The sequence below is a fragment of the Hippoglossus hippoglossus genome, chromosome 6 (genome assembly GCF_009819705.1).
Source record: "Hippoglossus hippoglossus isolate fHipHip1 chromosome 6, fHipHip1.pri, whole genome shotgun sequence".
NCBI lineage: Eukaryota > Metazoa > Chordata > Actinopteri > Pleuronectiformes > Pleuronectidae > Hippoglossus > Hippoglossus hippoglossus.
Window position 1 is genome coordinate 4,833,752 of NC_047156.1, and position 11,054 is coordinate 4,844,805.

Below are 11,054 nucleotides of genomic sequence, written 5' to 3' on the forward strand. Positions count from 1 at the left end.
GTCGCAGCTGCCCCCTGCTGTTCCCCTTTGTCTCACAGCTTCTACTTCTTCAAACTGGGATTTTCACTGTTTCTATTATAATGAATTATAAAGTCAGGCCTGTTGGAACCTTTAGTAGCCTTGCTGTTCTGCTGAAGTGCCCTTGAGCACATCACTGACATCCAACAACTTCAACAAGATACCACCACCCAATGTCTTTCACTGCAGAGGCATGACATTATTTCCTTTTATATGCATATAACGTGTTTGCACATATATTATAATGTATTGGTGGTTTTAAAACTTCCCTTATAGACACTGGGTGTGATAGAATCTCAGAGAGTTGACGGGAAATGAGGTGGGGCTGAGACAGGGAAGGACATCACACAAAAGTGACAAAATTGACTTTACATGGATGCATACAGTAACAGTCTGTGGTGCTTTCCTTTACATGTAATGAAGCCATTCCTCTTGCATGAGGGTTTAAAGACTAAAAAGCCACATGGACGAGGTGCAGGGCAGCGTCCATACTGAGGATTGGGTTGCACAGCAAGTTGACCAATGGAGTTTAAATATAAAGGGCCCATTCTATGGTAAAGAAAAATTTTACTCTAGAATGTTTTGTAAAATTTAGATGAATCACACTAGTGCAAACATCAATAGGATTATTTTATATTCAATTTCTGCCAATAGATCCCTTTCATTTAAATCGTACACACTGAACCTTCAAGTCATAATGCAGCCTAATCCACAGAAAGGCCGTGTGACGTCAGCTGCAAATGACGATTGTCTGACTCACAATTGTTCTTAATTCAAAACAGCAAGCAGGCACACAGACTCACAACCACACACATTAAGGGTGCTGACACACTCTCAGGAGAAAGCTAATAAACAAACAAAATGATTTATAATAATTTGTTGTGACTGTTTCCTTGGAAAAGCAGAAAATTAAATGTTCTCATGTGTATTTCTTCATGAGGCTGTTCGAGCTACTGTCTGATCTAAAACAGTTCAACTCATCAGGAGAACAAATCAGAGTTCTCCCCTTTCAGTTGCATGACAGTCAATGTTATATTGAATGAAGGAGCTTATAGCACAATGTACTATTCACAGAGATAAATTTAATTAAAAAGCAAACCTGTTAAACAGCTTATATTTTCCAACTCAACCCATTTGCTGTTACATTTTCAACTTCTCTTTGTGTAAGATATTCTCTTCAGCTCGACGTCAATATAAACATACGCAAATGTAACTTCTCAGTTTCGCTCAGCTGAACTTCATTGAAACCTTCAGTTGCACAAAAACCAACAATCATAAATGAATTATTTGAAAAAGGGAACCAGCCGATAGATAAAGAATACCAAAGAGTTTATTCTGTAGAATTTGATGCAATTACAGCTTAACAATAGTGAGCCTGTTTAAAAAAAAAAGAACAGTCCGTAGGTTTGAGTCTCACATGCCACAACACGGACGTGATCCGTCCAACCCAGGACCGCTGAACTCCCCGGCTGCTCACAACACTGCCCGCACACGCTGACCGGCTGCTGAGAGGATGAGCTGCAACCAGTCGATCCACAGTGATGTAAAGTGCAACGATGAGACAGGACGCTTCCGTAAAGCAGATTTTCTGCGGATAAATCCCTTAAAACTTTTTAGGTGTAGCCCCGAATTAGTAGCAACGATAATGTATCTAGCAGGTATAAAAAATAAACGCTATTCTATACAAGCAGTAGAGAAGGATATACACAGTACATACATACACGTCATCCTGGAGCCAAAAAGTAGGACATTATTACACAAAAGGGATTTGACAGGAGAAAGCACCGTAGAAAGAAGAATTATCTGGATATTGTACAGTTTGACTCATTACAACTCTTCAGCCGTCCCCTGCACAGAGAGAATAGAAAAATAAGAGATTTAAAGCAATAAGCATGAAAACAGCGCACACTGGGAAAAAAGGAAACACCTTAAGAGAGGGAGTTGTGCCAAATATACAAAAGAACTGGATCGTTTTTAATGACTCAGTAAAAGTACATACATGTCATTTTACATACAGACGAACTGAGTACAATGGTAATCATATACATACATTATAGCTGAAAGACAAAACGCCACAAAACTCCTTTGGGAAAGGGGAAGAAAAAATGTGTTTAGTCCTGTGACGTACACCAGTTACATATAAATCTGAGCCAATGAAAAATCTGAAAGGGTTTGATAGCAACAGTGCTGATGCAAAATTAAACTGACAGCATGCTTACTTTTATATTTTTATAATCAACCTCTATGTGTAGAAGGGCCAATATAGGACCAGTTGAAGAACATGATCATAAAGTCATAATGAGACAGTTTTATTTTTAAAAACATCTTGATGACCTTAAAAAAAATGTTTGAATGGAAAAATGGTAATATTCTAAACCCCACCCCCCCCAGCCCTGCAATTTCTTTTTGGTCCGTGGCTTGTTACGTAATAAAGTTGATTGGCTTCAATAGTATCAAAGATTCTCCTTCTTTTCACTTTGGCACTGGAAATCAAAGCCCCGCCCAGACAGGCCTGGTGTTAACATCCGTCCTGAGTGAGTGAGTGATCCGAAGCTCGGGTCTGAATTCACCCAAAAGGTGTCTCCAGATCCGATCTCTCAAACTAACATTCGGAGGTGGCCACATTCTTTTAATTGCTTGAACTCCAATGTGTCCTGGGCCACATCTGAAGGACCACCTACCTGACGTCCTCTGACCTGCCACAGTTTCATAATGAATTAAGTATTTTTATGCTTCTCAGCGTCAAAAAGGTGATTTGCTTGTATCCACCGCCACAACTTCACACTGATCACCACAGAATTTCTTAAATGGGTAAAATCTTTCTACATAGCTGCAGACATTCATTGATCCAGTCCCTCCCAAGGGCCCGGTCACATATACGCCAATGTATTAATATGTGCGAGCGAGGGGGCGATTAAAACGTGTCTCAAAGCGTGGCTTCGTGTGGAGTTCAACTTTGGTGAAATTTGACTTCTGCTGCTCGCCACAAACACACAGACATGTTTCTCGGGACAGATGCTAAGACCGGATTTGAACAGGGCCAAAGACCAGCACCATTATTTAAAACAAAGCACTTCTTACGTACAGTATGATCATCTGCGTCTGGCACCTATTGCTCTGCCTGTGTCATTCATAATATTACAAGAATCTTGCGTGCTGGTTTTACAAAATATATATTCTCTATGTACATGAGGACAGTGCATATTTCACCAGCCGTGTTTGGACTCGTTTCAGCCACGTGAGAGCAGCTGCCAGGTGATAAAGGCCATGCTCCGATAGGTTTCTCTCTTTTTTTTGTTTTTTACCTGGAGATGTCTGACTCAGAATAAGAGTGTTCAATACAAAACAACAAGCAGGCACACAGACTCACAACCAACCGCATGTAAAGGAAGCTTACACACATTCGCTCACGAGAAAGCTAATAAACAAACATAAGGATTTATAATACACAAGAATCCAAAAATATAATTATTTGTCATTTGTCGTGACTCTGTTTCCTTGGAAAAAGCAGTGAATAAAACGTTTTGTTCTCATCTGTATTTCTTCATGAGGCTGTACATCGAGCTACTGTCTGATGAAGCTCAGCTTGAGCTCACCGCGTCAGCGCAGACGTGTCCTTGAAGGCTCATCAGATCGTGTTGGCTTCCCTGCACCGCCTCTTACCTTCAATGTCAGTGAGGGGGGGATAACTGAAGGTAGATCAGCATGTAAGGGCAACGGTTTCCCACTCTGACAACAATCTCAGGGGTCAGAGGTTGAGAATGGGCACGTCGAAGAGGTCGCACAGGCCTTCTGTCTCGTCCAGGTTGTATATGTAGTCGTGGTCGCTGGGCGGAGGGGACAGACGGAGGAGCGGCGAGAACACTGGAGGTGAAACAGACAAGAGAAATAGATGAGACACGCAAGATGCAGAAAAAGAAGCCTTGTGCCGAAACGTCTTCAATAGCCTCTTTGTTACACAGATTATATATAACTACATCTTTACAGTACTTGTCATTTGCTTCACCATCAGTGTGCCTGTAAGCAAACTTACCCTCTGATGACATCAAGTCCTCCAGCAAATCTCCGCTCATGATCTCTGTCAGAGAGAGAACAAGACTGAGTGACCTTTTTAAAAACCCCTTCAATCTGCAGCACACTGAGACGATGTGACACAAGAAACTGGACAGTCACCGGAGGAGAAAACATGGAAAAACTTTAGACATGTTTACCTCTTGTTGGATCAAACATTTCTGAGAGGTCTTTGGGGAAATCCAGTACTAGAGGGTTAAACGTAATAGTGTTAGTATTTGCAGATATGAAAACTTTTATCTTACAGAATAACTTATGTGCATTTATGTTTACATTTGACCTAAATAATAGTATTTTCTTATTCAAGTTCTATAGGTACGTTTTTTTCTTGTAGGTTTTCTTGCACACACAGCTGAACAAGTGTAAAAGTAACACAAATATCTATCATCATCATCATCCCTACCTCAACATTATAAATCTTCAATTCTTAAGCTGTTGTTCAGCAACAAGCAAAGACTTACATTCAGATGGATCCGACTTAATTGGTTCAAACACTGCAGAGGCAGAGGATGCAGCAGATCCATCCAACGAGGCAGAAGACTGAAGCTGCTGAGTGACCGGACCTGTTGGGGTGAGCGGCGTCGTGCTCGTCACTTCTGAAATAAAACAAATGCCAGACAACACACTGTAAATTACTATGGTAACGGTAGAGCCTGATATCGTATTACAATTACTAATGCCTGTTTAAAACATGACAAAGAATGAATAAAGAAATAAAGAGACTTGTTCTTAGGCAGTAAAAAAACGTAGTGAAGTCTTGACACCCCCCTACCTGTCATTGAGTCTGATGTTGTAGCAGGACCAGGTTTTGTAGAAGGGACTGGAGCTGATTTAGGGACCTGCAGGGTGGAGAGATGAGGAAGAGTAAAAAAATGAAGACATATGAAGGCTTGGGATCAGTTTCTTTTTCTCATTCTCTTTACTGCCCCAATAAAGAAAGATGTTTAAGAGGGAATATCCAGTCAACATTGAACACATCAGTGCTTTAGTACTCAGGGTGAGAGATAGGTAACATTCGTGTGGACCTGGGAGGCAGCAGTGGCCGACTGGGAGGTAGGTGCTGGTGCTGGGAGGTTCTGAAGGATGTCATCTGGAGGAGGGACGGGCAGAACAACAGGAGAGGCACTGGACGGGTCCTTATTGACCAGCAAAACCTCGATAGGACCAGATGAACTCTTGAGACGGATCTGGTATTTCCTTTGCCCATTGAGGACCTGGATAAACACACACACTGGGTCAGTGACACGAGACAAAAGAAGTGGACATGACACACTGAGCACACCATACTTACAGCTTCTGGTATGGGCACCTCTAGTTGTGTGCCGATGGGAGCACGAATCGCTAGAAGTGTGTCACCTGCAAAAAAAGACATGATTAGTTGTGATAATCGTCAACGAATGTGACAGAAATGAGAATGAAAACAGATCATTTAGAAAAATACCTTTAAAGGATCCACAGAGGTCTTCATGTTTTACATATGCCATAGTATACACGTGTTAAGGTTCCACGCAACAACAAAGTTGGTCAAAAATACAGCTTTGCACTTCATATGATGAAAGGAAAGGAAATGACATGTTGCTGAATACATGGATTTATCAATAGGGTATTCAGGCAATTCAATAGAGCACTTCAGAAACAGTTATATAACAACTGTTTATAACAGTCATAACTAAAGTAGAGCTCATACCACCTCCAAGGCCCAACAGTCCCCTTATGAAACCACATTTAAACTCAAACCAAATTTCATAGCCTGATTTTTTTCATCAAGATCCATGAATTATTCTCTGAGAAATCAATGAAAATATTGAAAAACGTCCTCTCTTGTAATGTTCAAAAAAAAAAAAAATTGTAATCGGCCCTCTGATCAGGGATCTGCACCAAAAAGAAATGGTTTCTTCCCTCCAGTAGTTTTTACCTAATCTTGCTTAGACACCAACAAACAGACAAAACATCACCCCCATGACTGAGTTAATTAAGACACTGAATTTAGTCTCTAGTACGAGCCAAGCTTCAAAAACGTCCTAAAGTACCAGTACTGAAACCAAATGCCTAAATCGGCTCCTCTCTGCCTGTTAAACTCTTTCCTCAGGTTCCAACAGGAAATAACTCTGATGACATCATTCAGGTTATTTTCCTTAGACTTCATTCAGCTCCCTCCAGGAGCACTGAACTCCAAATACAGCTGTGTTTACGAGTTATACTCTCCATGATTTGTATGAGTTAAATGAGTGACGTGCATCTTTAAAGGACCGGGACAGAGAGCTGGCAGAATCTGTGTGCATGCAATGCCTCTGATGACCCACTATGAGAGGCCAGATGGTGTTGAGATTGGATATGTTTCTCTGTTTTGTCATCAAGTCTAATGTTGCTCTTTGCCACCGGCCATGAGTAGATCTTTTACACTGAGCATAGAACTATTATGAGCATAGTGAGGACTCATGACTACATGTTTGCAAATGTGTTCACACAGTTTGAAACTGTTGTCCTTGTTCATCAGGAGCACTTTATCCCTGGGATAAAATTGGCTGTCGGTTCTATGCAGAACAAAAAAAGACCCTGGCTGAACATCAGTATCTAAGGTCCTCAGCAGTCAGCAATCTGCTACTGCTGCGAGTGACATTTATGAGCCTGTAAATTCACTGCATATTTTCCACTAACAGGTGAAAATGACAGTACTATATTTGTCAGATGTGCCTTTTTTACAGCTGACACATCTCCACAAATGTTTACAAGAATAATATCAGTGGCTCTGGAGGAAAGAACAAACCTGGCGATGTCACAATAGTTGTGGTAGAAACACAAGTGTTGAACTAATCTTTTGGGGCTTTTAAGGCTACGTACACACAAAAAGTTGTATTTTTAAAATGCATTTTAAAACGTTTGTGTGGGCGGAGATTGTTTTAGTTTCAAAACTAAAATCTATATATCTATATTGTATCCTAAATTCATGACTGATGAAGCCATCACATCAAATAAGTGCCATCGGATACATCAATAGACTCATAAAGACAGTGTGCAGTGAAGGATATGGACTATTGTTGGAGTCATCTGTGACGTTCTTGATGCTCTGCTGGACCCAGACTCTCTGCTGGTCCAGCTCGTTTTCCCTGAGAGCCAGATCGTCCAACTCTGCCTTCAGATCAATCAGCTTATCCGCTATCTCCCTGGTGTTACAGCCTGGACCCACACCCCTAAAATACAACAGACAAAGTACATATTCACACACACTCATAAACACACTGCTCAATCATTAATACAAGTAAGTAGATATAGCTGCATTAAGAGGAGGCTTTCTTTCTGACTAATATGAAGTTAACCACTTGTGATATAATGTTTGCTTCAAGGTTTCACTCATAAACTACAACATTTTCCCTCATCCTCGTCCAATTTAGTATCTAAAAAGGCAAATGTGCTGCAAAATGAGATAATCGTTCATTTCATATTATTCACACTAGACCCAGACTGATTAATCAGTTGACTCAAAGATCAGCTGATATGAGCCTTTCACAGACAAATCTGTATCAGTTGGTGGTATCTGTGTTTCTTCTTATCTATAAGTTTATGGTACAATTTAGAATATCAAACCTCCATTACATTTCTTTGTCTTAATTTCATAGGAATCACTGCCAAATTTTGAAGGAAATATATTGGCCGGTGAATCAGTATAAATTCTCTACTCCCCAAATGGGCATTGGCCCCAAATCAGTCGGACTCTAATCCAAACTCTTCTGTTCAAAAGTAATTTCTCTATAACTCAGATATAGTCACACGATCATGTGCATGTTTATCACACAGACGGATCAACAGAAAAACAGAAGCACATACATGGATAATACACCATCAGCAGTTAGTGCTCAGAAGAATCATCTTATCAGTCGTCTCTCAACAGCTATAATATTTTCATGTTACATGAAAACATGGAAGTTGTGATAGGGGTTTGGAAGACACATATTCAACAGTATGGTGTCTCATAGGTCTGCACTCTCATTACCTTAACACATTTACATTTATGTGATAAAGACCATGTGAGGTCAGGACAAAACTCTAAAATATAATCAGCCCTCACTTTGCAAATTGTGGAGGTATTTTTATATAGTGTCATAGTTGATCTTTCCAGTGTAGTTATGGTATGATTTTACTGACACTCAACAATGCACAGTGGACTTACTTCCATTGGATGCTGTTCTTGGACTTCTTCTCTATGAGTCCTATCCCCTCCAGCACATTAGTGATATCGTAAATGCGTCGTTTCTGCCGCACCGCCAAGGTGTCTGCAGCCTGAGTGACAGGACAAAAGCAATGTAAAATACAATAGAGATTATGCAATCTCCTTCAGCAGACTCAAGACTACTAGAACATATAAAGAGGGACCGCTGTTTCTGTGCCCACAAGTTCCATGCCAAACAACCACCCAACCTCTTGGAGTTTAACAAACTAATGATAACCATAAGGCTGTTGCTGATAAGTCTCGGCTTTGACAACAGGCCCAGTGGCTGAAAAAGTCACAGACCTGCTGAATGAAAGCTAATTATAAGGGTTTTTTATTCAATAGTTCACATAACATATACTTATTCATTAATGCAGAAAATATAGACTCGCTTCAGTGTGGCAGTGGGAGTCGCAAGTGAGACGCAATATAATTAAAATCAATATACATACCAAACCCTTAATTATACAGAGACTTCAATGCAAACTCTCTCATGAAAGTCCTTACTGAGTCTAAAAACCTGACGTTTGAGTTAATATCTGATAAAAGAAAGTTAATCTCTCTTCTGCCAGTGTTTTTGTTTCATAATTCATTCAACTGTTTTATAACAGTTTAAAAATGGCCGTGTCATCGACAACCCACAAGTGGCGGCTGGTGCTTTATTGTTATTAGCAACGCAGAGTGCCACCACGAGTGTCAGCAGCCATGAGGCCAATCTGTCCGCCAAGTCACTGAGGTCACAGTGAAAAGGAAACGGTTCTGTTATGTCAAGTAATGCTTGGCTGCTCAAGCTGCCATCTGGTTCTCTGGCTCTGGCAGAGAGAGAAAAACATGGATGGCTGTGTTTGATAAAAAAAGCTGCTATTTATACGGAAATTTGGCAAGGGTCTTATTTATTATTATTGGTTTTATCTCTATTTATATTAGCATTATCAACTATGTACTACTGTAATGTAACCATTGTTTTGTTGTTGTTCCTTTGTACTTTGTGTTGAAAATGAATCTATGAATTATGTGACACTAATAATTGTTATGTTTTGATAAATCTAGGATTCAGATGAAACCCTATTTTAAGGCGAATGAAAGATTTGAGACTTAGTGTCACTGGCTGAGAAGGGTGTAAAGAATGAATATGTTATTATACATAAACAATAATGTAACTATCAGGGGGTGTAAAGGGTTTATATGTTATATATAAACAATAATGTAACTAACAGGGGTGTAAAGTGTTTATATGTTATATATAAACAATAATGTAACTAACAGGGGTGTAAAGTGTTTATATGTTATTTTATATAAATAATAATGTAACTAACAGGCTGCTCAGACAATTAGATGATAGTTTAGAGTTTAGATAATATCTCACTAGTCTATTAAAAGGATAATGTCCTGCAGATTATGGTGGAAAGACTCATCTAATGTCACTTAATGCACTTTGGACTGAAACATGAATGCAGTGTCGTTCGAATCACACGCTTTTTGAGTCACTACACCCATCGGAGCGAGCTGTTAAATGATCTTGACGTCGTGAATCAGGGAGAAGTTGTTCATGTGTGAAGATGCAGTCGCGTTCGCTCACAAGGGGGGTGGGGGGGGCTCACAAAAGATGACCCACTTTGTACACTCGGGGTCTGCGGGGGGGGGGGGGGGGGGGGGGGGGGGGGGGGCAGAGTGGGGAAAGTTCACCGGTTTCCTCAAAGTTCGCCTCGTAACCTCCCTGTGCTGCACCTCCACACACGTGAAATCACCCGTATTCAGTGCGTGATCTTTAAAATGAACCCAGCTACCTAGCAGAGAGTAAAAGCCCATTCAAATTAGCCTGTCACACGGCTAGGCTAGGCTAACGGGGGAGCTAACGAAAGTGCATGTAGCCGAACGACAGCGACGGGGCTCATGTTGACATGTGCTAGCTAACAACAAAGGCTCCGGGCTCCGTGCTCACCGCCTTCAGGTCCAGCACCCCGTCCTTCGCCTCCTGGAGCAGCGTCACGAACTTGGTGGTGAGCAGACCCAGGCTCTTCTCGTGCCGGCTCGGGGTCGGCGGCTGCAGCGAGTCCCCCGTTGCCCCCGGCTCGCCTCGGCTACTGGCCGACTCCAGCTCCATCATCATCCGGGACCAGCTCCGTGCTTCCCCCTGCTGCCTCCCCGACCAAACCCAGCCAGCGAGCCCCGGAAAGCGCGCCCCACCGCCGCGGTCAGATGCACAGCAGGCCGGCGGGAGTGTGTGGCGGATCGCGGGCGGTTGTCTGAGCTCGTCGGACCCGGGTTCTGCTCCGTGGATCGAGGCGCTGAGGCTGGAGCAGCAGTTCAATGATCCGGGGTTCCGTGCTGAGCCGTTGGCCACGCGAGGTATGACGGGACGGTTCAACCGCAGCGGGGAGCGTCTGCCAAGAGTCGTGCCAGTTTCAAAAGCGTGTAACAACACAGAAGCGTGTTTAAAAAAATATGTTAAACCACTAAAAAGTTCCTAACCCACGAAGATATTCAACAGATTAATTTACTGTGACTGTGAAGGTACTTGTTTGTTTTCTAGGTAGTGGAATATGGATTCTACGTATTTTTGTAGGAGGGATAACTTTACACACGTCCCTTACATACTCAAACTTGAAGTAAACACGCACGCGCGCTTATGATCGTGCACGCACAAGTACCAGCCCCACACGCACGCCCAAGATATTGTTTCCTTACTTTACAAATACAATATATGTATAGGATTCAGATGAAACCCTATTTTAAAGTGAATGAGTTTGTATAAGTA

General features: G+C 41.6%; 1 protein-coding gene across 1 annotated transcript; it reads right to left on the reverse strand.

Annotated features, from left to right (window-relative positions):
* Positions 1-3,310: 3,310 nt before the first annotated feature.
* On the reverse strand, positions 3,311-10,666 carry e2f4 (E2F transcription factor 4). The gene is made up of 11 exons (XM_034587364.1): positions 10,239-10,666; positions 8,258-8,367; positions 7,119-7,280; positions 5,531-5,574; positions 5,381-5,445; positions 5,115-5,303; positions 4,862-4,928; positions 4,551-4,685; positions 4,230-4,277; positions 4,052-4,096; positions 3,311-3,882 (listed from the first exon to the last, which is right to left on the reverse strand). The coding sequence occupies exons 1-11, from the start codon at positions 10,404-10,406 to the stop codon at positions 3,767-3,769; spliced, it is 1,149 nt and encodes a 382-aa protein (XP_034443255.1). The 5' UTR covers positions 10,407-10,666; the 3' UTR covers positions 3,311-3,766.
* Positions 10,667-11,054: the final 388 nt, after the last annotated feature.

What these genes read in the sequence shown, in the direction of transcription:
- e2f4 (XM_034587364.1), bottom strand. Translation starts at nt 10,406, where the DNA reads ATGATGATGGAGCTGGAGTCGGCCAGTAGCCGAGGCGAGCCGGGGGCA. An exon ending in GGGTGCTGGACCTGAAGGCG is followed by an intron (nt 8,368 to 10,238) that starts GTGAGCACGGAG and finishes CCTGTCACTCAG; the next exon opens with GCTGCAGACACCTTGGCGGT. An exon ending in AACATCAGACTCAATGACAG is followed by an intron (nt 4,686 to 4,861) that starts GTAGGGGGGTGT and finishes GTTTTATTTCAG; the next exon opens with AAGTGACGAGCACGACGCCG.